Here is a 26,755-nt window from a genome sequence, read left to right as displayed (position 1 = left end):
CTTAAATTTGCTTTCTATTATTTTTGGGGTTTTGGCCTAGTCACATTCTCAGACAGTCCATTTAGGAGTTCATTATTTTTCATTACATGGCATTTTAGTGAGCCAACTTTTTTAATATAATAGACCAGACTCATAAAATATGTTATTTATCATCTGTTTGCATTTCAAAGATTGCTTCCAGACTAAAATCAACCTGTCATAGAGATGTTACCTGTCTGAACTGACTTATTTCAGCTGTTGTCTACCATTCCACAAAAGGATTTGTCTGTGAAAGAAAACTAACCTCCAGCTTGTAAGTAATAGTTCAGCTCTTAAAATAATGAAAAACAACCATGTTAGAAGATTTGGCTCCTGCACAGTGGAAGGCTACTTGAAATAAAGTCAATACTTACCCTCTGAGAATATGGCATTCCAGCATAATCTCTACCAGGGAACTGTAGCTGGCCATAGTTGCCATTAGTTAATGAAGGTGAACCTCTGTAAGCATCAAAACCTGTTCAAGCAAAGTTGATTATTCAGGATCATTCATTGTTTGATTTACAGTACAAGCGCAGAATTTAACTACAGCTCTTTTTTTGGCAATTATGTTCTTTAAGTTATGCAGTAACAGACCTATTCTTAAATTTGGCATTGAATAGGAACCTTGCCACTCCTATAAGAAATGCATTTCATTAGCTACTCATAACTTACACTGTGGCTATAGCAAAATTGTGTATTTTAAAATATTAAATCAGCCCCTATCCATTCCCTGTGATACTAATGGAATGTCACAGAACAGCTGAATAGCTTGCTAAATCCAGAAATGGGATTAAGAAACACTTTTTCTGTTACATACACTGAGCTGTTACTGGTATACATTTAGGGGCTACTATAATATTTTGCCTCTTTACCTATTAACTTAAGCTATTATTTGACTAGTAAAGCAGAACTGCAAGTGATTTCATACCAGACACCATCAAACCCTGCTGTTAAGTCAGAACTATAAAACTCACCATCTGGTACATGTTCCTACAAGGTACTGAGCAGGCTGAAGCACAGACTAAGTGCCCTTCACTTCAAAGGGGAATAGGCCACAACCTACAGCTGGTAGCTACCAACAACCTTAATTGTGCTTAAAGTCTGCTGAAACTCCCTATTGTACTTCAGCTAGCAGCCAAAGAATAACTGCTCTGCAGAGACCAAATAAGCCTCCTGTTAAAACTCTTCACTTTGTTATTTATCTAGAAGTGCTCTTCACTACTGGGAGCCTCTCCCCATCCTGGTTTCTGCTGGTAATATTAAAGTGAGCAGTGCTAAGCAAAAAATACCTTATTTTGCACACAAACAGTAAGTGGTATGTGAAGAGGAAGATGCCTGTCCAGTTTGTCAGCAAGATGCCAAGAATTAAGCGCAAAAATTTCAGAACAGCAAATGAAATTGCCAACAGAAAAGTCCATGTGAGTAATCAAAAAACCTATTAGTGTAAGCTTCTATCTTCATATTTAGGCAAGCTATGAAATTGCTCTGCCATTTGGCCTGACACCTCAAGTACAGGGACCACAAATGAAAGTTAGAATGAATTTCCTTAAATTCTACAGAGGGCCCCATTCTCTGCACAATGCACTTAAAGTCTTGTTTTGAGGCATTTCACATACAGAACATGAATTTAATACTGTGCTGTGTTAAATCACATTCTACTGGCAGCACATTAGATCTTCTTTAGGATGGCAGTAAATAGAGACATACCTTTGTAGCCACCAGGGGAGCGATATGAATTAGCCAGTGACCTTCCACCTCTAGCAGACCCTCTGACAGACCCACGACTGTTGAGGTAAGGCTGAGGGGGTCTGGGAATAACACTAGCCTGTGCTGGATAAAAGGCAAGGCTACCATTGCTAACAGGAACAGCTCCATCAGGTTGATAGTTCACTGCTTAAAACAGAAGGCACAGGTAAGTCAAAGCTTTTTATAACTGCAGTAAGTTACCACACACAGAAGCAAGGGCAGTATTAGGACATTCAGAGATCAATTAAGCTGCTCTGAATAGTCTGTTCTTCTGTCCCTTCATTAAGTGATTGGATCCTTCCCTTTGTTTTGTAAAGTGTAGCGCTTGTTAAAATCTACTGTAGACAGCACAGGCTCTCAGTGCAAGCCCCAAATGCATTCAACAAGAGTCAGTTGCACAGGTGTCGTGGTTTGACAACAGGCAAGAACAAGCTCAACAGCAGCACGAAAATACCCTATCTAGGTTAAAATCAAGTAATATTTGATTAAGAGTTTTCACTGATAAACTAGGTCACCTCAGTATAGACATCCCTTGAAACAGCAAGACAAACTCCATCACACCTAGATAGCAATAAGATAACTATGGAAACCAGATATTTGGGTTCAGTCTCTTCAACAGACATTCCTACAACATACTAGGCCATTCAACTCCAAGCAAAATGTATTCAAGAATGCTTTTCACTCACAAGGGTGAGTGGTTAGCTTTAACCACAAACCTTGCAACCACAAATGTACTTCCACAAGGCCATGCTTTATTTCAATCCAGAAAGCTTAAAATTGATCCAGAACAACAGCATAAACTCCTATGTGAAGTGTGTGGAGAGCCATTGTACAAGGCTATTAAAAAAAAATTATTTTCTACAAAAAAATCCAGCAAGCTTATCACCTGTAATGTCAGGTGATGAGAAGGAACATTGAACATGCTTTCCTGACTGCTGCACTTACACTGTTCTTTTGAGTTCTTAACATCTCATTGACTTCACACACTGTCAGTCTTTTTCTAGTCTAAGACCTGTGGAAATCACTCTGGCAGGAGAACAGCAGCTGTAATTGCCCTTGAGCCAATGAATACAGGCTCAATGAATACCTTGAGCCTTATGAATACAGGTCCCTAGTTGTCACTTTCTTTCATCCTAAAACCTCAAAACATTTAGGGACCAGTTTCATGCCAAATTCAGTGCCAGCTATACACATCCACCTCTTGTACTACCTGAACATCAAGTAAGTCATGTTTGTGTTGAATGCAACAGCTCAAGACCACTTACTAGGCTCAGTATTTCTCAGGTCAGAGTGAAAAGTTATCCCAGCTTTCCTACTTAGCATTCAGCAACTCCCAGCACTGACAGCACTGTTACCTACCAGAGGCCAAATTAATGGTTCCAAATAAGAGTATTTCATCATTGCTACTATCCCAAGCAAATAATTGTTTGACTGGCAAGTATCACCACATACTTTAATGTCTCACCTACTGGGAAATTCAGACATGTAAGTGACAGTTTGTTCATCTAAGAGAAACAAGTTTGAACCAGCCTTTCATCCTCCTAGCAGTTTTGAAATTAAGTTTGCATACCATCAACTACATTAGAGTTGATGTATGCCTAATATCAGACATTTCTGTAGCACCTGTTAGGAATTCCACTGGGTTAGAAGTATTCACAGCACATGATAGTGAATTTAAATACTATTATAGACTGAACACATTGAAAGACTACTTGAAATACAGATACAAGTGCAGTTCTCACCTGAAGACAGAGATTCTTGTGAAAGAGAGGTTTGTTCTGCAACATGAGAAGATTGCAACTGGCATTGAGGAGGAGTCTGTGTACTTGCTGTGGAGAAACTCTGGTTATATCCCACAGAATATGAAGAATCCTCTTTAATATCCTGGTCTTTACGTGGAGGCAGTGGTGCATTCACTTTAAATACCTACAACATATTTGCAAACAAGTGCTTAACACTATCAGCTAACATCTCTGCCTAATGCCACCACCCTATGCTTTTTAGTGTATTTCTAGAACACCAGCTGTTTCTTAGAAATAACCAAACAAATACATCAACCTATCCTTTTCCCTCTCAGTAAACTTACAGAACACACTCCTGTTTATGGAGCTACTACCCAAGGAACAGCTTGATTTGCCATAGCTACTGTACTCTATCAGCAGAACAATTGCCATACAACAAGCTATTTTCCTCCTATGGGAAATCCACTGACTACCTGTCTTACAGTTCAAGTTGAAGCAGGGACAGCCTATCCTGAGATGAGATATTCACATTTGGGAAGAATGTGGGTCTTTCTGCATGTCTTGGGATCTGATGTAACACTGCTATCCACTCAAACACCATATTAGACACCATTTGCCCCTTCATTAAATGAAGCTTCATTTTTCCTACTCATTTAACATTTCCCAAAAGTAAACACTTAACCTAAGTCTTGTCATTCAAGTATTATAGTCTGGGCAGTACAATGATGAGCAGGTATTGCTGCTAGTTAAACCTAATAACCCAGACTTCAGTCACTCCAGAGACTATATTACTTTATAGCAAATAACACAATTACCAGAAATAATACTGTCAAAAGTGACAACTAGCATCAACATCAAATAGGCAAAGTCTGTTTTGATTAAAAGGATCTAAATTTCACATAAAGAGCTGTCAGCAGTACTGGTACCAAATCTACAGGTATATCTAACAAGACTATAAACTCTCTGAAGACAGACTTGGGCAAAAGCCACAGCTAGATGATACAAGAAACAGCTTCACAGCTTGGCAGTTCTTGCCATTTTCAGATGCTCTTATAATTAAAAAAAAAACCAAAAAATACTTCTTCTGGGGTCAAAAAACCCAGCATTGCCTCAAACAGGCAGTAGAAATGCCTTGAGCCACTCAAGTGTTGAGCATAAGTTGTAAAAGTAAAACTAACTGGTTTGTTAATTTTTCATTTTTGATCACTTCATCTGGTAAATAAAATGATCCAAAGCTATCCTTTTCCTAAAAGGAATTTGAGAAGGAAGGGCAGTCAGGCTGTCAACACCCACACCAAAAAGAATCTGTAGCAAGTGGTCTGCTTTTTCCTGCAGTGAGGGTTACAGGTGGAATTCAAATCAAGGACTAGGGCTACAGGTCAAGCCTGCCTTTAAGCTTCCATAAGCAAAATAGCAGCAATAGGATGTTTGAGGACATGTAATTGGATACACCCATTACTGTCACTCTGATACCAGTATTTGGCAGGGAATCATCCCACCTATCTGCTCAAGTCCAATGGCTGTGCTTTCCTGGCAGCAATGAGAATCTAAGTAATGTAGGGAAGAAGAAAACCCTGCACTGCAAAGTTCAAGGTTTCTACTGCTACAAGAAGAATGAACATCCTTGTGACTTAGTGACACTTAGTTTGCCAGGTTTCCCCAAAAACCCCAAGAGCAATCTGAGACATTTAACATCTCTGAAAACATGGTAACAGTTCAAGTGAACTTTCTGTAGTATTGTTATGATCACAGCACTCTGAACACGGACAAACAAGTTCAGTCATCACCAGAATGACTGAGACCAGAGCTCCATATTTATGCCATGACAGGTGCTTATCTTATAGACTGGGTCCCCAAAAGACTCTGGATTCCCTAATCACAGCATGCTGCCACTTCTGCACTTCAAGGAAAAATCACCCCCTAACCACTCAGCATAATTTAAAGACATCTAGCTTAGGAAAAAACCACCTCCCTACCACAAATTGCCTTATTTGTCATGTGTATCACAATTCTGTGCCTCTGAGGTAAGTTTGACTTGAACCTCTTCTACAAATACAGAAAACCAAGCAGAAAAAGTCAATGCAGTGATTTTACTACCATAAAACCATTAGACCATACCAGGATTGTCACAGAAGTTTTCTGTGATTTGAAAAGCTATTAGATATCTTCTTCCACCAGTTCCTACCACATATGTATCAATACTGCAAGACATTGTCCAATGAATTGTGAACTACACTGGTACTTCTGTTAAAATGGAGAATGCCTTTGGAGACTCTAAAGCTTGTTTTTGAGGAAAACATTAAACCAACGTTTCTATCATCTTCTGAAGAATGTACCAGAGGAGAAAATAATGTTGGCTTGCCTGTACATACTGAAATGGAGACCCCTCCTCTGAACTTCTCTAAGCCTGCACTGCAGAAGTAGCAATGTTTGATACTATTTTTTCAGGCCATACACCATTACTGATGGTCTATATTTGCAGTGAACATCTCAGACTGTGTGCTATATTTCCTAGATATGTACACTGAGTACTTGTTAACAACATAGGATAATGAGCAATGCCAGTTTCCCAAAAACACATTTTCTGTGATTCCAGTGGACTGAATTTTACCCCACTGAAGCAAACAGTATAACAAGACAAGCTCAGGCTTCTGAAACCATTTTGTCCCGATATCTATATTGAGGATTCCCTTTCTCCAATGAAACCTGTTGTATTTGAAATCTTTTCCCAAGAGCAGTGTAAATATGGTCCACTATACTTTAGGGAACTGCTAGCAATCTGTTGATTTCAGGCCTGACTTTTCCCTCTTAGTTCCTTGAGGCTACTAATATATCTTAGTATTAGGTTTTTTGGCACTATACAGAGCAAAACCAGGATCTTTGTTCTTACATGATCTGTTTTAAGTTCTGAAGGAATCTAAGAACCAGAGGACTAATCTAGTTTTACTGTTAAAACGAAATGACCTATCAAGTTCTGTACTATTCCAAGAGGAGCCAGTTCTTCAGTGTTAGTCCCAAGTTACTCACATTTTTTCAGTTCTGTGTGTTGCATACTTACAGTCTGCATAGCCTGAAAGGGAGCTGCAGATATTGTGACAGAGCTGCTGCTTGCTGGAGGAGACTGAAAGCTTTGTGCTGGTGGCACTGATGGCATGGGAGAGCTTGAAGTGGGCAATGGCGACTGTGGCTCACTTGGGAGGGGAATAGTTGCCTGAGGGAAGAACAAATGTAATGAAAGGTCACTTGATAATTATCAGGCAGTAACATAAGCAGTTAATTTGTTCTAAAGCCTAGACTGACAGAAGTCAGCAGTTTCTACAGGATGACATTTGGACATAGTAGAGCTACAAAATAGCTTTTGCTTACAATTTCAAATCTTGCTGTGCATCCTCAGCAAACAGTACTTCTATTGCAGTCTCTGCTGATTAAGTGAAATGTGCCTATGAGCTACTATACATACCATTCTTTGGAATATCATCACAATAAAGAGACATTAGGTATTTTCCCTACCACTAAGGACACAGAGAATGCTTTCTGTTTCATTTAGTAAAAGATTCTTTGGCTGATATTAAAAATTACTTCTCTTTTCTGGAGGAACTTAGGAAATTTAGGGGTCTGATTTTTTTTCCCCCCTTTCCAACTTAATTATGTTTCAGATTAGAAACAATACTGAGTTGTCCAGACAAAGTATTAACTAGCATTAGGCCTCAGCTGAGCAGATGGCAAAATGAAGTGTTGATTTAGAACACCAATATTTACACAAAACAGGAGTCAAAAGGGATGTCTAGAGCCTTACCATTTCAGCAACTTAAGTATTTACCTTACTTGTGAGAGCTCACCTGGGCAATTTCAATCTTTTTAGGTATCAGTGGCTCAGAAATACGTGAACTTGTCTGATACAGAGGTTGGGAAGTATATTTCTCATTCTCTTGAGAAAGTGATGTTGATGCCTAGAAGAAGCCATAATGCACCTGCTGTTATGAGTAGTACTACAAAGTTCTGGTAAAGCTATGAAACACCAGTGCTAAAGTTGAAACAAATGGATTTTGAAAAGTCAGATCATTTTAAGAACAGTAGATTGCTTCAAGCACTTACAGTGATGTCTGCAACATACACCTGTCCCACTGAATTAAATAGAAAGGTACTGGTAAGCTCTGTTGAACAAGGCTTTGCAAAGCCTGTGTGCTCTATAGTTAGCTCACACTTGTAATGCTACATTTTGGAGTTGCTTAATACTTAAATACAGAGCCTAGGGCTAAAGACTACCAGTCCTGTGCTCACCATGTACACATCCCAGTGCCCTGGGACCAAAACCTAACTACTGCTTTCCCTGGAAAAGAAAAGCAGACACTAGACTTCAAACTGAAGGGACTAGAGATAGGCAGGGCACAAGCAACCCTAATTACAAACAAGTTTGCATTCTACTTTATAGCACAGCACAGGCCTTCTGGAAACAAATTGAACAGCAGAATTGTTGAATTCATATCAGCACAAGGAGTCTCATGGCACTGTAGAAGTGACAGAAGGTGTCAAGAACTGGGATAAAACTGCTGATTCAAGAGGTTATAAGACTAATAGCCCTATCAGTATCTAGTATATTAAGAAATAGAGAACATACTACATACACAGTATGCTGATAACATGTACATCAGCAAAACAAACATAAAAAGCAAGAATATTTCCCATTATAATCCACACACTGAATTATAGAGTCCAACAGGAAAGAACCAGCTGTGTTCTTGAACAGAATTCACAAGAGATCCTTAAGACACTGATCTACAAAAAGTGAAACTTTTCAGCTCTAAGGACTATTTAAATGTTATTTGAATGCTTAACTGCACATAAATACAGTTAAGCAAAGTTTTAGATCTTAGCTGAACATCAGGAAGTGATATTCCCAGTATTTCTTCAGTTAGTGTTTGAGAGAATCTCAGTGTTTCAGGTCACACACAGATTCTGCTATTTCAGGACAATACTCATCTCAATTTCTGCAACTTCTTGATAATCATTAGAGGGAATATTCCATATGCAACCAAAGCAAATATTTAGGTTTCTCCCATGTTCATACAAGAATGTGCACTACATTTTTTAGTGAGCACTTTTCATCTCACACCCTTCCTGTGTCAAGAAGCAGATTGTTCACCTTTCATTTATGCATTATTAGCAAGAATTTCCCACCCATCTTTAAGTATTCCAGACTGTAGGCTGTACTACTGCTGTTACTTGTATGTTGTTCCAGTACAGTTATTCAGGAGAGCCCCAGCTGAGCTTTCTGTTAGGGCTGGCTGTCACACAGTGACAGTGAATGCCAGTGATCTTGTACCTGTGATGTCACCAAGTCTTCAGTTTCAGAGCCAGAAAGAGCATGATCAGCAGATGCTAGGGAAGTGTTTGAACCATGCAGCACCATTGATGAAGCAGCAGTCTTGCAAGGAGACAAAACAGAGATAAGGTTTTGAAAATATCAAAATGTAAATGTTTGGTTTCAGTAAAACTCACACCCTCATCATGTCCAAGTAAACCTCACAATAATTCAGGAACTGAAGAGTTTTGACCAGTCAGACTTTTAGGAATTCTTGTTTGTGGTAAGGAAAATATATTTGAAAGCAAAAGTCACAAGATATGCAAGCACAGTGACTGGATTTAAGGTTCATTTAACCACAACTACCAAAGCTCGAGATACAATCTTTGGTGTAAGGATCTCGAAGATGATAACACACATTGTCTGGGAAAGAAACTAGCTGTTCCTTCTGCACACAACTAATGGCTATGACCTGAATCTAAAGGCAAAATATGCAACTATTTCAGCATGTCTTCAACATACTTCAAGAAACTTCAAGAAATTATTGCTGCTTTTCAACCAAAAGAGCAGTCAGCTTTGTCAGCATTTGAGTGATATTAGGCTTGCAAGCTACTACGCTGCATGAAACAGAACTACTGGCAAGAAAAACAACTCAAGTACAAGTCCATGCGGGTAAATAACCTCTACCTGCCTCTTCAGGGCATTCCTAACTTCAACTTACTTGAAGGGGCTGTTGAAGAAAATCACTCTGACTTGGCAGTTTCTGCTCTTTTGAAGCTGTAAAAATAGAACGCATTAAGCAACATGTACTTTTAAATTCAAACACTACATATAGTTTTGGTGTGCAGTTCTATTTTTTAAAACATTTGGTATGTGAAAATGCAAACTGTTTTTACCATGTGGACTGCAAATATTTAAACCTAGCATCAGCAAACTACAGCCAATTGAAAACTTCAAGCTTTTGATAAAAGAGAACAGGCATTCAATGACAAAAATATTTTTACCACAGAAAAGATATTCACTGACCAAATTAAGAAAAAAATCATGAACTGCGTAATTGAGTTCTACAGCCCAAGATCTACCGGTTTTTTAGAATGGTCTGTTCTTTATATTTAAGCAAGCTGTCTTCACCAGGCCTACTGATCTACACCCCAAGCAAACCCTGTTAGTGCTTGCAAAATTGTACATACCATTTACAGTTACGGTGTCACCTACCTACAGGACTACTTGCTGGAGTGACTGAAGGAGGTTGGGATGAACCAATGGCACTTGGTGAAGCTTTATCAAAATCCAGAATGGACTCCTTTCAAAAAAAGATCACCATTGGGTAGAAAAAAATTAAACTTTAGATACAAATGAAACATTTTCACTTGACAAGCTGCTTTTTGCTAATTAGGCCTAAATTCATTCATTCAGTGCCAACACACATTGTCAGGACTGTTTTCCTTAACTCAGTAAGAACAGGAGCTTTGTGCTAGAACAGCAGAGAAAAACATACCTGCATGAAGTTGTAAGTCCCTTGTATCTGAGACATCAGATCCTGAAGTTTTTCCCTTCTCAATACTGGATCTTTTGGAAGAGTTGAAGTAGAGCAAAATTCTGCAGCTGGCTGATGTACAGGTTTAGGCACCTAACAAGGAGAAGTTACATTAAATCTAATAGTGGAAGCAAGATAAGCTGCCTTATCCAATATACTTCCAGAGTAACCTAGAGGTGTCATACACTGTGGGCCAAGGAATTCTGTGCTCTTACTGATATTTCCTGAATCATGTTTTCCACCTGATTAGAAGAAAAGAACCAAAACAGCTTCTTGTTGCTACAACTAGTTAAGCCACAGATTCCATAGAATGGTTTGGTTTGGAAGACAGCTTGAAGATTATTTAGTTCCAACCCCCATGCCATGGGCAGGAACACCTTTCACTAGATTAATTCACTTCAGTTTATTGTAGTCAAATGTAAAGTAGTAAGTGGCCTGCATCTAGAGCAAAATCAGGGATTTTCATCTAAGGAAACTCACATTTCAGTGGAAGGTTAGAATAAACTTAAAAATCAAAGCTACATCATTCAAGGTTTACTTCTCTCAATAGAGCCTACACAAAAAAGCACGTATCTTTTATTAGGAGGGCATTCCCAGACACTCTGAAAAAGTTGCACCTAAGAGATATATTGCAAGTCTGTTCTCATCCTGAGTTACTAAGTGTTTCTACTAAAAAGCTAGATAATTTCAATGCACCACCTTCTGCAGAAGGTATTACATCTGAGTTTGGCATAAATACACCCATGCTTTCACACAAGAGCCTAACATGGACTTTTGCAGGGATTTATTACTCCTTGATTATTTCAGCTGGTTCCTTGAGAGTTCATCCCAACTGGTTCTCACTTCACTTTAAGAGAGGGAAATATGTTGTCAGGGAACAAGTCTAAGGTAGCAGAAAAAAAATCACAATAGTGAGCTCTTTAAATAACAGGGCTTCTGCTGCTTAAAGACTGAGAATAACATTAGACTGTCTAGATCGTTTAACACATCTTTTGAAAGCAGCATGAAGAGGTAGGCTCATTAGAAGTATTTTAAATTTTTTTGTGGTTCTCTAAAGTTTTACTCTTATGTTTGTTTATGCAGCTAGAGGGAGGCAAATCTGGAGACATTCAGTTATTTCAATTCATATGAGATGTGCAGGAACATGAAAGCCTTTATTTCCCTACAGGACAAACAGCTGTGTTTCTAACAGCAGGTTACAACTACAATATATTGTACAGCAGTGTTGTGGAGCATTTGTGTAAAGTCATTGGAAAAATATACGGCAGAAGGGTATTTCTGCTATGATGACAATTGTCACACTAAATCCACCACAAACTGATGAAGTTCTCTTTGTTCGCTTTCAGGACAAGCCTAAAAACTCTTGCATTTCCTTTCAACAGTTTTCTGAAACTAACCTCTGGCCTCTGCAGGAATTCCAATACCATGCACAGACAAGCTTTAGCACATGATTAACTCTGGAGGACTCAGTTTCTAGTATCTATGTGGTCCACATGATAGCTGTTCGATGAGCTGTGAGTAGTTTTGCTTTATTCTATAGTTAAAAGACTGCATCTTTGTACAGCTCTATCTTAATTAGACATGCTGCAGCAGAAGCACTATCTTTACCTACCAGTTAAATACAAGTTTATATTGCTACAGTTTTCAATAATGAACAGTAACTACAGCTTTAAAGGATATAAGCGTAGGACAAAGGATACAGTTGAATTAAATTCATCTCAGTGAGTTACAGATTAAGTTACTCACAATCTGGATCTTTTGTCCATCACTTTTAGTCCTCACTTACAAAAAGTCTTAATTTTACAGCACTCACTGTCAGTTATCCTCTTCCTCCTCCACTGCCATTTCTACTAAGACACAAGGACACAACCAGACTGGTTCTGTGTGTTTGAAAATGAGTAACAGAAGCTTTTCACCTTTAGGTGATCTAACTAGGTCAAGTCTGGCAGGGTCTAAAGCTCTTAAGGTAGTCCACTAGCTACATATGTAAGACTTGTACATTAAACACAAAAAACAAGTTTAAAAAGCCCCAAGAGCATGGAAGCAGAAAAGACTTGTCACTTTTACTTCCAAAAATTTTTAAACTCCTGCATGTTTGTACAATTTGTCAGAGCCCTTCTCTCCTTCCCCACCTTATACTCTATGCATTCTGTTGGTAGCATTCTTTACTTCAAGAAGTACAAGAATGCAGGGTTACATATGTGATATCAGGGCTTTAGTTGGGACTGAAACACTGAGACTTTCCATTCCATAGAAGTCATTTTCTAGTTCATATAGATATTAAAATACACCAGCCAGAAGAAGCTGCAGTGAAGTTACCTCATATTGATTTGCTGCTTTGCTGGAACCTAGGGGTTCAAAACTAAAATATTTAAGTGCAATATAAGATCATATACAGAAAGGTATCAAGAAATTAAAGTATTTCACTTTTTATGCTTTTTATAAAAAGATACTTTGAAGAGCAAGTACTTAATATTCTTAAGATGTTTTCTTTCTAGCCTACACATAGATGCTGTTTCTGGTAGTCATTAAAAACTAGCAGCAGATTCTGACCTATTAGTCTGGCTTAGATCAAAGCTGTACATGCTAAGATCACTTAACATTAACTTGAATGTTGCTTGAACCACTACAGTTGAACAGCACTGGTAAATTCAGTAAATTTTAGGTAAATTTGTCATAAGAAATGTTTCTGAAACCTAACTTCAACACTACTCATACATTCAGCAAAATCTATCTTGACTTGCCTCCAGAGAACTGACTGACCAAAAGTAGAGGTGAAACATCTAGAATTTTTTCTAGGACCAGTTAAGACAAATATACCAATGACCACTTTGGAATCTGGCTACTCAGAATCCCAATATAGCCTGTTAAAGCTGGATTTTTTTAGAGACTGAAGGCTTACTTACATACTAACATTCCCATACTAGGCCACAAATTCAGCTCTAACCAAGCTTGCCTGCTTGTCCACAGGCTGCACAAACATTTAAACAGAACAGCAGTCAAACAAGTTGCACATCAGCTCACTCTGCTGTCTTAGGCTCAGCATCTCAGGTATTCCACCTTACAGTACATTAAGTTAAACAAGTATATTTTAGTATCTCAAAACAGTTTGGTTTTTTTTAAGACCTCAGAGCTCTAATAGTTAGATTCAGCTCAGAGGGCAACAGCAGTGGCACAGGTCTTATCTGCCATGCCTACAGCCCTGCACAAAAGCATTTAAAATTTTTCTCAAACAGATCCAGCTACAGCACTGTCTTTCCTCTTTTTTACATAAGCAAGGGCAAGAGAAATTGTTATCTGAAAAGCTTAACATGACTATAATTGTTCTTTTTAGGCACCTCAAGTCAAAGATGTCTCTTAAAAAACTGGCTATGGAGACTATTTTGTTGACAGTACACTGTCTTCTACTCATTCAATATACTTGTGGTATTAGGATTTCTCAATAGCTAAGCGAAAATAAAGGCAGCTGACATTTTACTATGATCTTTGTAAATCCAAGTTTGAATACTTTAAAATATGCTCTGTTTACTTAGTTCAGCAATCCCCTTCAGTGACCTCACATTCCAGCATTTAGTTTAATTCTGTCAGTATATTGCACACCTGCACACTACTACAGAGATTCTGAAGCAGTTTGCAAGTTTCTCCAGATGACTGGAGACCCTCCTCTTTACTCACTGCAGCAGTTTTCTCAACCACTTAAGCCATCCATCTATCCATCCCATATGAAAATAAGAGGAAGCATTTTCTCATTAGGAACCATCTTGCATTGAGGTAATCTGACACCAGAAATTCCAAGGCACCTAACAAGTGCTTGAGACTATTCCAGTACTTAGTTTCAGTTACAGGAATACTGTGCATAGCTGGGTGCACAACACCTATTTGTGCTCAGAGTCACTTAGTGAGGCAACCAGGTATTCCATATGTACCACCACCACCAGTGGACACAAGATTCTACTCAGCTTGAGAATAAAGGTGGCTCAAGCTGAAACACCTTAATCCCATGCTGTTACCCAGTGCTGCATTGTTACATACTTTTTTAATCTCATATTCAACCTTCGGTTTGCGGTCCCGCCTCTAGGCACAAGAACATCATTTTTCAGTTTGCCAAGTTTACTGACAAGATACAAGCTTAAACATTTGCCATGAGTAAACATGGGATGTACTGGTTCCTGCCTTTTGCAGGAAGACAGTCATGGTGACAACACTGCGAACAGAGAACTGCTCAATTCCCCATATTTTCTTCCTAAAGTCTACCTTTAGATTAACATTTCTCTTAGTGGCCTAAGGCAGACACAGCAGAGCTGAGTTATCTCTTTTGACAGTGACCACTGTTGCTGCTACCCAAGCACAGGTGAGAAGGAATGTAATGTGATCAAAGGGCAACAGCCTGTTCAGCTGTAAACCATGCAATGGCTTCTCTTTTACATTTCTAATACTATGCTATTGTTAGACTCCCAGGACAGCAATATGGTTTATGCATTCATCTGGAAATACATATTTAAGCCCCTGTACAGTTTGTATTGCTTGATCTAGACATTAGATCTCTCTTGAATCAGCAGCTATTTTAATCAAAAGCCTAAAAAATACTGAAGTGTTATTTGCATGCAGCCACAAAGTATTTGATCCCTGGATGAGTCATACCTGCTTTGTACTGCTAACAGAGCCAATAGCTAGTTATGAACCAAGTTAATTCTTCTATCTTATGCACAAAGCAGTTATTCAAGGTTCAAACACAGCAATACTGTGCTGATGTAAAAAGCAAAGCAGACCATCTTGCTATTCAAATATAAACTTTAACCACCAGAACTTTTACCCCCAAGAAACACTGGAACAGGAGTCTATATATTGGCCTACAAAACACACCTTGGATACCTCTGCTGATAGGTGGCTTTATACACTAATGTCAAAAGCTTATGACAGATAATACTACATATGCCAACTCACTTCTTTGGGTTCCAAATCAAACTTCTTTGGGCCCATCTGTTCCTTTGGCCCCATACTGGCAGCTGCCCAGGACTTCGGAGGGTTCTGTAACTGCAGTGATGACACTTGCTGCTGCCTGTCAGCTTTTTCCCAAGCCTCTCGAGTCTCCTGCTTCTTTTGTTCTGGCTCCTCCCTAACATGTGCAGCCCAAGCCTTCACAGGCTCCTGCTTCTTTTGCTCTGGCTCTTCCCTAACAGGCACTTCCCATGTTTTCATAGTGTCTGGCTTCTTTTGTTCTGGTTGCTCCCTAGTTTGGGTTACCCAAGGTTTTGGAGATTCCTGCTTTTCTTCTGGTTCTTCCTTAACTTTGGTTACCCAAGGTTTTGAGGACTCCTGCTTTTTCTGTTCCTGCTCTTCCCTAACTTTTGCTACCCATGGCTTAGGTGATTCCTGTTTCTTCTGGTCCTGCTCTTCCCTGACCTTTGCTACCCAGGGTTTGGGAGACTCCTGCTCCTCTTGGACACGAGCCACCCATGCCTTTGGAGCTTCTGCCTTCTTCTGCTGTTCCTCCTCCACACAGCTCTCCCAGGGCTTTGCAGACTCACGCTTCTGTTCCTCCTCCTTAACACGAGCTTCCCAAGGCTTTGGAGTATCTGGTCTTTTTAGTTCTTGCTGTCTAACACGAGTTTCCCAAGGCTTTAAGGTCTCTTGTTTCTGCTTCTGTTCCTGCTCTTTAATATCAACAAGCATCTCCCAGGACTTTGGAGGTTCTTGTTTTCTAGTACACTCAGCTTCCCAAGATCTGGGATCTTCTGGCTTCTTCTTGACAGAGTATTCTGCTTCAGGCAAATAACGCCTGTTGAGAAACTACATAGACCAAAGAAACTTAATGGCTCCCAAGAACACATTTTGCTACTACAGTTCAGGTCAGTTAAATTAGGTCACCCAGCTACTGAAAATTGCTGACTAAAAGCAGAGCCTAGACAGTCTAAGCACTAGTCATAGAAACTATGTGGCCATGGCTTTATCCTACTACACTGCAGCCTAGCTTTGCTTGGCATGCCACAGAAACAGAGAACAGTGCTGAACAGCACAAGTAAAACCCAGCTGAGTGAATCTACTGCCCTTATCCTCAATGCTACCTCATGTTCCTAGGCAGTGACAATATCAAATTCAATTGTGATTTGTATAAAGGTAGCTCTCCTTCTAAGCACCTAAAAAGCTCTGTTACTATATTAGCAGACATTCCGCTAAGCATCCCAAAATATTAGACCCAGTAACCAAGTATAATCTTCATTCTTAGTGGAGTTTTGATACTAAAATGTCACCAGGTCTGAGAGTTCAATGATGATGTCCTAAGTTTTTCTAAGTTACCACTTTGTCATGAACAGGAAGTAAATACATGAAGTGAAGAATGTACAAGGCTCACTGGCTGAGACACTTTCTGGCTGAACACCAGATGAGAATCAGGTAACAGTGTTACCAGTAAGTTAGAAAAACTTGTTCTAGAGTACACCCTCTAGTGGGATACCTGGGAAACAGGGATTCAGCATTTTAAGAACCAGTATTTCCACTTGGAAAAAGACACCCTTCCCCACTTTTTGAACCAGGTCTAATGACTTCCGTGCTACTGACAGCCGAAACTTAAGTTCAGGAGCCTGAAGAGCTGCTGAAACAGGCCTACACACCCCTGTGCACACAAGTCTGTCTTGGGTTTCCTTCTTTCCTGACAAATCAAAGACCAACATCATTCTCAATCCCACCAATATCAAGTCTACTGCAACAAGCTTAGCTTTTACAGACAGCTGTAGCAGATGTCTATTTTCTCTATCCCACAGTACACAAAAGATCAGTGTTCCCACTCTAAAGGCAGATGCTTTGTTTTATTTAGGAAAGTGTCAGAGCATTAAAGCACTATAACTGCTTCATGCAATCCTGCTCCATTTATCCCAAAACACAACACCAGATCCCATAAATTTGGCATTAAAAACAAAAATGCAACCAAATCTTTAATGCTTCCTACATCAAGCAACCCTTAAATTGCTGTTCAGACTCCCTTTTAAGCTTAAAAAAGGGCTGCAGAGGAGCATTTATAAATGCATATCTGATAAATCACAATACGAAAGGCAAGCAATTAACAGTAGACTATCTTACCTCCTGTGGCTGTATTTCAGATTTCATAAGCTCCATAATGGATTCTAGAGAAAGGATGTTAATTTGTTTCAACTGATGAAATGCAGAAGGGCTGATCAAACAGTAGCAACTCTTTAAATCTATTTAAATAGTAGTAACAATTTGCTAAACCAGATATTCTGAAAGCTCAGCTTGCCATTCAACTTGTAGACAAGCTTTTATTTTCTAAGTTTACAGCTGCAGAACTTTAGAGTTAAACAAAAAGCATTTTATAGTATTCATCATTTTGTTATCCTAATATGTAACTTTCCCTACACACCAGACAGTCCCCACATCCACTTGCTCAGAAGGCAAAAGCATTCTATTACTATGATTCAAATGTTTTTTCTACATTATTACCTAAAATAGGGCTGCAAGCCCTGCAGGTTCCACTTCAGTTACTACATTATAAGTAAGCTACAGCACAGCATTAGATTTAGCACTAAGATATGCAAAGTCAGTGCTCAGTTCAAGCCTTTCCCAACACTGATATAAAAATTGAACCCTGTAATATTCCACCTGGTTCTTTGGCAGACTCTCCTTTTGACAGATGTCTTGTTTTCTCGGGTTTTCTATTTACTTCTTCTTCCAATTCTTTTACTGGCACAGTGGTGCAAGGAGTCGGGATACTTTCAAAGTAGCGAGATTCTAGAAGTTTGGACAACAGGTCCTTCATGTGTTTATCTAAAAAGTAAAAGTCCATAAAGTTACAATACCAAAATCTGAAATTAAGGGGCATTCAGATTACAGATTAAGACTTGTTCCTTCCTCCCTTTATATGAACTGAAGTTTCTCCAAGTTCACACAATTTACCAAGCTATAGCAATAAAATGTTTTAGTAAAGGAAATTATTTACTAGACTGCTTAATTTAATGGAGTTGAAAATATCCTTGCAATCCCAGGGCAAGACTGCAGCTTGTGTTTAAATGCCCACAAGGTAAACACAGAACCACTGGTCTCCCATATGCTTAGAAAGGGCTTCGTTAACCATGTATAAGCTAATCAGTTTTGATATTAAAATCACATGAGACTGCAACAGAGGTAAAGGTAAAGTCACAATGGAACTACTCTACAAGACCCTCTTGCTGGTGACAGGATGGTGTCTCAGAAAAGTTAAGAACTGTAAAAACAAGCAGGGGAAATGCAAGGGACTGATCCCAGAATTAACTTATTCCTCCAAAGCTGGAAAAAATTCAGAGCTGACATGGTTGAACAAAAGCTTAACTGTACTCTGAGAAGCACTGTCCAGTTTGCTCCTCTGTGCAAACAAGAGAGCAGCTTAGAGAGTAAGACCTCAGAAATAACAGTGATTCTAGAAATTGTTTCAGAGGAGCTGGAAACATGGCAGTCTTGAGAACAGGAAGAGCTTTCAGTGAAAGACTGCTCCTACCAGTGACAGCCACACAAACAAGAATTGTAGCTAGAATTTAATATGGCTATAAAAAACTGCCTTCCAAGGCAATGAATGCTAATAAAACAATCTAACAGCTTTATCCGAATCTAGCTTGCACACAAATGCATGCAAGTCTGACATTAAAGGGATAAAGATACTGATAAACAATCTATTCATGTCAACAAATACAAGGCTGAGGTTACCAGCCTGTAGCAATCCCAGCTTGCAGTTTGTCCAGAATTGCATGGGAAGATTTAACACCAAGTTGTCAGTTCAGTTACCCATATGTGGAAGTTAAACAGGGCACACTAATGCTGTTCTAACAGTTTCAGCATTGTTGTCACTAGCAAATGAAAGATTCCCCCCACACAGCTGCTACAAGACTGATGTGAACACAACAAGCAAGGGCTGTTCACGACAGAAAGACACTACAACTCAATTAAGGGAGTTCCCTCATAAGCAAGTTGTAAATATGAACACAGTGTGTATGTTGGCTTACAACCAGGGATTTTGGAACTGTGCCACAAGTGAGAGAAGATCTGTAGAGTCCCCACAGATTTTGGTATGCTTGAAAAGTAAGGACACTTCCATTACATCAAAGAAAGACTGCACTGTGCATGAGAGATCTCAGCAAGTTCCACTAATGACTACCCATCCCTACTGTGATGTCCTGCACTGTAGGGATACAATAGGTACGAATCTTGAATTCCTACAAAGAAAGACTCTTCCATTCTGTGGCACCTTCAACCTAGAGCCACTGAAGCTTTGTAATACATCAGGGTACTCAACTAAGCATTTCATGGCTGGGAACTGTTCCAAGCTTAACCCATTTGCACATAACTATACAAAAAAAGCTTCCCACTGTTCTCTAAGGTATTCATCCATCAGGTTTTCAATTGCTACCATCAGTATTCCTCAAAAATACACTAGTACTCTGAAGAGTAAGTCTGGACTGGAAAATGAAAGCATGTGGAATTGATTGACCTGTACTTAACTGAACTAGGAACAGCCATTCATCCTTGGATAATCGAGATAGACACATCACTTAAAAGTGTTTAATTTGTTTCATTTTTTCCATGTGTATTCACTGTTTTTAAGATGTTAAAGATCGAAAATTAGTGTGCTTCTTAAAGTTATATCTCTAGATGAGACACTCACATGTTGTTCCAACCACAGGTTTCTCACTTCCTTCTAGAAGGTCCCAGAAGTAGAGAGATGATTGCTCCATCTGGTCTCCAACACTAAAACAAATTACAGTTTTACCAGGTAGAATCATAGCCAAGATCAAGTGCTGCACTATCCCAATACCTCTCATTTTACAACATTCACTGATGTCCAACCTTCCAAACGAAGGCTGCATACATGGAGTGAATAGTAAGCCCTGAAATCACTGGAAGCAATTCAGCTGTCTCTCTGTACAAGACTTAACCTAGCAAACCTAACTTCTTTTGTCAGTCAGTATAGAGATCCTAAGCACTGCCCCACATGGCTGAATTTCATTACAAGCCAGGGCAAACAGGCCAACAACTGCTGGTTAATCAGCTGGTCACATTTACTGGATGAACTTGTACAGGTGCAACCAACAATAGCTGCCATTCTCACTAACTAGCAGCTCCTGGGAAACTTCACTGTAGGTCCAAGATTCACCTCCTTCAGAGGACATTCAGAATTTTCAATCCACTTCAGTGAAACAGTATCCCAAAGGAAAGGATTATTACTTCTTGCAGAAGTAATACCAGAAGAGTAAACTAGAAACAAAGTTACATCATTGGGATGAGACACTCCTGTTGCGCAGGTTTTTATAAGCAGCTGTTCTCGGGAAGCAGTTAACTCAAGAGCAAAGATTAGGCAAGTCTGATGTATGACAAGTGACTAGAATTTTGAGGTACTTAAAGAATTAGTCCATAGTCAAACATGACTCAAAGTGTCTCAACTTACCAGTTAATAACTACTTATTCCATATTCAATTCTTGCTGCACTACCCTACCAGACAGGCTGTCACACTAAGCATGAGCCAGCACAGCACCAGAGCAGTGGCAAATGGGCACTGATACTGACATTACCTCTGTAGACAACCTGGTAACATGCACATTTAGTGCAGAGGTATCAAAAACTTCAGGCAATTTTTTAAAACCACTTTGAAGCTAACAGCAAGAGCACCTCAGGAGCACCATCTTACATTCCTCTGGAATAAAGAGGTACATCTGAATCATCAATGTAGGTGGAATATAGAAAGGGTTCTGATTTTACTGCACTTTTTAAATTTCACAAACAGTGAGGCCTCAGACAAGCAGTGCATCCCCAGCCTCCCTGCTAAGGAGTGTATGGAACTATGTCTCCTCAATCCCACAGAAGACAGTGGCAAAGTCTGTCTGTAGCCTGCGCCTGAGACTGTAATTACTGCAACTTCCCTCTAATGCTCTGAGTGAGGTAAATCTTTACATTCCTAATCTCAGACAAAAGCAAGTGCACTGAAGAGAATTTTAATTAATGTTCCAAAACATGGTATTTAAAGACACAGCAGGGTCAAACAGAGGACATTTGCCACAACAAATGAAGCATACCAATTAGACAAAACCCCCTGAACTTACCTCAAGTTCTCATTTCTTTCTGGACATATCAGTTTTGCAAATCTTATGAGGTAGTCTAGTTCTATAGAAGGCAAGTATATTGCACCATTCACACCACCTTTGAAATCTTTCTGAACATGCTCTTGAGTGAAGTTCTGCAGCACATACTGGACTTGAAGTATTGTACGCAGCTTCTTCTTCTCTGCTTCAAGCTTCAATAGACTCTCTCTCCGCTGAGCCTTCTTCTGTGCTTTCAGCAGCTATTTTAATGCAAAATTCAATGATTAAACATGATTTAGTGTGTTTAATCCCGTTTAGTAACAAGATTCTAAGACAAAACATTGAGATCTAGTATTGATTATTCTACTGTGAGGAAACCAATTATTAATTTTGGTTAGGTAACAGAAACTCTTAATTCTTCAGATATCCAGAATCTTTTAAGCTTTTGAATAGCCCAGCTTAAAGGATACAGCAGAATCCTACAATTATTTCTGTTGGCAGAAGACTAAAACACTGCTAAAAAACAACATGAGTTACAGAACACATACAGAATATGTATTCAAGTTTCTCATCAGGCACTAATAGAACTACCCAGCAGAAGCTATCCAAGTAACTACAGAACTTAAAATGCCTCAATAGGTGTCATAATCTATGAAAATTTTGTTCCCTACAACACAGTGCAAAGGATGCAAAGATGGGCCCTAGTGTTCCAGTAATGGCTACTGGCTGTAGAATCCATACCAGCAGAAGCAGGGCCAAGTTAAAAACAAGGTGGTTAGCTTTTAAATACAGCATAAGTTCAAGAACAAACATGAACTGGTAGAATGTTGGATTACTAAAAACACCTGCACAAAGATACACTGGGTCACAAGTCCTTCAGCATTGTGTAAAAATAATGCCAGAGCAGTGACTAATCATGCTTAGTTTCCCTACCACTAGCTTGGATCAAATCTATAAGTGTAAAATTTGCTTGAACCAAGAGACCAGTTTGTCCAAAGATAAAACGTTTGCATAAAAATAACAGAGTGCCTTAAATCCTGAACAAAGACTAAATAAAGCATTAAATCAGTGACTTGCCACAATTAAAGACAACTACAGCTGATTAAATAGCAAACTCCACAAGCTTCAGTTAAATTTTACTGAGGGATGTACTTCTCATTGAAGTCAAAGTGACTTAATACCAGCACCTTCCCTCACCAGAAGCATTAAAAAAATCAATTTGGAAGGGATCTTGGGACAGTGACTAGCCCAGCCTCCAGAAAGGCTACAGTGAATCAAGACCAGATTGCTTGGAGCTTTGTGCAGTCAAGTGTTGAAGAAATCCAAGGACAGATTTTACAACTTCCCCATGCAGCCTGCTTCTAATGTTTAATCACCCAGTGAGTGACCATTTCCTCCTACCTGGCTGGCAACTACTTCAAGTAATGATCACTGCTTCTCCTACCACATCTCTTGGCAAAAATCCCAGCTCCACCCTTTCAGTATTTGCTGTCTGAAGGATACTAGTGCAAGCCTTCACTTCACCAGGCCCAACAAGCCCCATTGTTCCAGGCTCTCCTCACACATCTCATTTTCCAAGCCCCAGCCATTCAGGGGCCCATCACTGGAGCCACTGAAGCTTCTTTAGCCTTTGCCTACCACATATGAGAAACAGACAACTGGTTAACAAGTATCAAATAATCAGTTGTCCTGAATCAGCTGCCTTCCAGCCTATGCCTGGGCTTCACTACTGCAAAGATACAAGACAGGAACTTCTAGCAAGGGGTGTACTGGAATAGAAGGGTAGCCATTAAAATAGTAGCACAAAGTTTTGCAGTTACCTCCTGTCCATATAGAGAAAAATAGTTATACTTACATCTTGGCTAAGTCCTGAAAAAGTCTTTTGAAGCTCCTTGGCAAATTCCAGATTGTGCACTACTTCATCATATTTCTCTACTGCCTCCTACAAAGGAATAGATAAAAAAATGTATTTTTCATGCCCAAGACTACTGATTGCAACTCTATTGCCTTGTACTTAAGCTCTCATTGTGAAGTTTTCATTTAGCGTGCTCTTTTCTGAAACTGTAGCTTTTTTAAGATACTGTGTCTGTGGCTGGTACTTTAATTGCAAATATCATTCACTCATAACTGTCTGAGATGCAGTTCAAAACCAGCTCATACGACCAGACAGATACCCTACAGGTTTGCCTATATAGATCTTGGCAATCAGAGGAAAACAGCTATTTAAAATCAGGCTGATCTGAAAGCCTGGAAGGAATACAGGAGAATTTCAGCACAGATCTTCTATCCTCATGCTTAACTGAATGCCTTCAAAGAAAACTTGTACAAACTTTAGACATATGCAAGGCAAGTCATACTTCCAGAAAAAAAGTCTCTCCAATTTAGTTTCCACAAAAGAAACCATGTTCCTGTCTTCACTAATGGCTTTAACCAGTATTTTACTAGTAGTCTTCAAAAATACTATGCAGTAGATCATTAATTGCATTTTGATATCCCCATTTTTAATGGGTCAGTTAATTTCTCTAAGTTCCCTTGACAGCAAAAATGCTGTAGTCCAGACATGCTGTCCATATTTTCACACCAAAAGGTATGAAGTAACAAGTTTAATTCCAGTTGCTTACATGTGCTTTACACCCCATTTGGTTTATGCTCCTGACATGGTATCACAGGTTGTTCTAGAACAGACTCATCAATCTAATATAAAGCTCTTTCACAGCAGTGTTAGTATTTCATCAGTGCAGTGTCAAAAGCTTAATCTACTGTCCCAATAAGATTTGGGACATCTGCAAATTCCATATGTGTTCCTAAGCAACTGGGAAAAAGTTATATGTTCATTTGCTCAGTTACTTTTATTCCCTTATTTATGATATACTAGACACTACCTGGACTAAATGCAACTCAACACAAAGTGCAAGCTCACACCTGGTTTACCAAGCAGCTTTGAAGTACTATTTAGCAATTCACTTAGCACTCAAGAGAATGACTTTTAAGAATACAATACCCACACATTTGAGGAAGACTCACAATTAACACCAACAATTTACTAATCAGGTTACAGTAATTGTGCTTCTAACAACACAAATTGCAGAGTAAAACTCTCCACCTGAAAACATCAAGAACAGCTACCACTGCTCCCATGACAAGCTGTGCCTCAGCCCACAGGAAAGCAACAGCTTTCTTCGATCACACCTGTTATTAACATTCATTAAAAGCATGTTGGAAGAACAGTACCAAGGAAAATCTGCTCAGCTTGCAAAACAGCACAATAAGCTGCTGGAAGCTCCTCATTTTTGAAACAAGTATTTCCTAATGTAAGGCTAGCACACACATTAGGTCTGGCAGGCATGCACCATAAATAATTACAGCTTAATCCAAATTGCTTGCAAAATAAGTCCATCATCAGACATGCACTTCTGTGTGTCAGAAAATTAAAGCTATAGATGTCATCAAGTTGTATTAGAGCACCACTATATAGTTTCTTTAGGTGTTAAGATCTGTTAAGCTCTACTCCAGCTTCAATTTGTATATGCACCACAAATTTGCATCTGAAAGTTACAAATGTAGTACTTCTGTATCTTAACTGCTGAAGCAGGGAACTTCACAAGATTATTAATTAAACATTGACAGGATATGTGCTTCTACAATAGTCACCTGAACCGTCTGACTACCACTTGTCAGTTCACCATGAAGACTGAATCTAATGCTTCATTTTAATAGTCTAAGAGAACTCCAGAGACTGGGATAAAGATACTAAAACTTTAAAAGTGAAACCCAGCTAGGAATACTAAAATCCAGTAGCCAGGTTAATGTCATTTTCCAAACACTGTCACCTAACAGCTTTTCACAGTCCAGGGCATATACCAAAGCAATCAATACAGTCAAGGCTATTCCAACTTACAGAACATTGTTCAATAGTCTCACTATTCATGGCAGCAAACAGATTGTGAAGAACACCAATGATCTAAATACAAGTTTCTCACCTGATTGAAGACTGAGTTGAGAGGAACTGAAAGGTCTTCAACCTACTCCAAACCATCACATTTAATTAATTTACTTTTGCACTTGATATGGCAAGAGACCACATCAGATTTTGCAGTTAAGTACTAAGTGACAATTTACTCCAACACATTTACTCTACTTCTAAGAAGGTACCATTTTCCCCTCTTATCCCATTAATGTCTAATTCTTTTACAAATGATTCACAGCAAGAAAATAGAATTTGTGTTCTCAGATTGCTGCATTGTGATAAAGCTAGCAATTAGTGACATTTTTCCAGCTGGTTCATTAGCAGGATCAGCACTGCCACTGAAATGTCAGTACCCCTCATCACTCTTTAAAATGTGCCCACTACATTTTAAAAATGTAACTCCTAGATTAGTAGAGTAACAAACTCTTTGGATTATGTGACACTCCTACTCAGCTCTGCTAAAATTTTCATGTTATAGAGATTTGGTTTCAGATCTAAAATCCATTAGAGACCAAGACAAAAAAGAGCCAGCACTGTCAGTCATATTAACAGCTACTTGTAACCAACAGCATTGTGTAGACAACAGGCAACTTCAAGTAAGAGTTGCTAATGAAGAAATCGTGAGGATTAATTAGCCTCCTCAAATTTTGAGGCTTGGGTTCTAACACTGCACTGCCTTATAGATCAGCTGTACACAGATTTCTCATTAAGAAACACAGGTGCAGAAGCAATGAAGCTGAAAGTCTACAGAGCAAAGATAAACAGGGCTCTTCTATTCCTTCAGGGAACACTGAAAGTTAAAACAGGCAATAGAGCTTATGGGCTAAACATTCAGCCTGATTACCAATAATCTGTTTATTTGGTTTTGTGACAAATACCTTTACAAGCCTGTAGTCACTGCTTCTATAAAAACACCTTCTTCTCCTTCAGCAACCCCTCCTTCCTGCCAGATCAGAAGGTTTTGAGGCCTTCCTGCATAAAAAACAAGCTTACCAATTGATCTTGATTGAGGGCTTCCCCCTTCTTCAGACGATCTTTGTAGTCTTCTAGTTTAAGCTGCAGAAAATTCGAAGTAAACATTATACAGAAATCAATACAAAAATTAAGCAAGGGGTATGAGTGAAATACTGTAACATAGAATAGAAAACCTCCTACTTCCTCTTGTTTCTGGAGAAAGGGAAGTTTTGCTATGCCTTTGATTTGGGAATTTCAGTCTGCAGGACTGTCTACTTCCTCTCCCTACCACTGATCTTTCAGTCCTTACTTACTACTTTTGTTTCATTTAAGAACTATTAATGCATTGATACAAGATCTTTAAGTAGCTTCAAATACATCCAGTGTTCTTATTTAAGGTAGACTTGTTTAGCTTTTCCAAGTCAACATTG

General features: G+C 39.0%; 1 protein-coding gene across 13 annotated transcripts in view; it reads right to left on the bottom strand.

The window, feature by feature from the left end:
- CAPRIN2 (caprin family member 2) overlaps nt 1–26,755 on the bottom strand; it is a 32,373-nt gene that overhangs the window by 2,754 nt on the left and 2,864 nt on the right. For 3 of the 13 annotated variants that reach the window (XM_085568990.1, XM_085568992.1, XM_085568993.1), the window contains exons 3-19: nt 26,364–26,426; nt 23,259–23,345; nt 21,425–21,663; nt 19,992–20,074; nt 17,960–18,124; nt 17,423–17,466; nt 15,290–16,135; nt 14,378–14,419; nt 10,307–10,438; nt 10,024–10,111; nt 9,530–9,585; nt 8,830–8,931; nt 7,346–7,456; nt 6,565–6,717; nt 3,507–3,690; nt 1,726–1,911; nt 393–493 (exon numbers count right to left, since the gene is read on the bottom strand). In XM_085568990.1, coding sequence (XP_085425116.1) covers nt 393–493; nt 1,726–1,911; nt 3,507–3,690; nt 6,565–6,717; nt 7,346–7,456; nt 8,830–8,931; nt 9,530–9,585; nt 10,024–10,111; nt 10,307–10,438; nt 14,378–14,419; nt 15,290–16,135; nt 17,423–17,466; nt 17,960–18,124; nt 19,992–20,074; nt 21,425–21,663; nt 23,259–23,345; nt 26,364–26,426 — 2,682 coding nt within the window. The remainder of the gene's footprint in view (nt 1–392; nt 494–1,725; nt 1,912–3,506; nt 3,691–6,564; nt 6,718–7,345; nt 7,457–8,829; nt 8,932–9,529; nt 9,586–10,023; nt 10,112–10,306; nt 10,439–14,377; nt 14,420–15,289; nt 16,136–17,422; nt 17,467–17,959; nt 18,125–19,991; nt 20,075–21,424; nt 21,664–23,258; nt 23,346–26,363; nt 26,427–26,755) is intronic. The other 10 variants (XM_085568994.1, XM_021539990.4, XM_085568995.1 and 7 more) reach the window with 7 other exon arrangements.

Source organism: Lonchura striata, chromosome 1A (assembly GCF_050655825.1).
Source record: "Lonchura striata isolate lonStrDom1 chromosome 1A, ASM5065582v1, whole genome shotgun sequence".
Taxonomy (NCBI): domain Eukaryota; kingdom Metazoa; phylum Chordata; class Aves; order Passeriformes; family Estrildidae; genus Lonchura; species Lonchura striata.
Note: the sequence above shows the minus strand (reverse complement) of the source record. Positions and strands in the feature narration are given on the sequence as shown.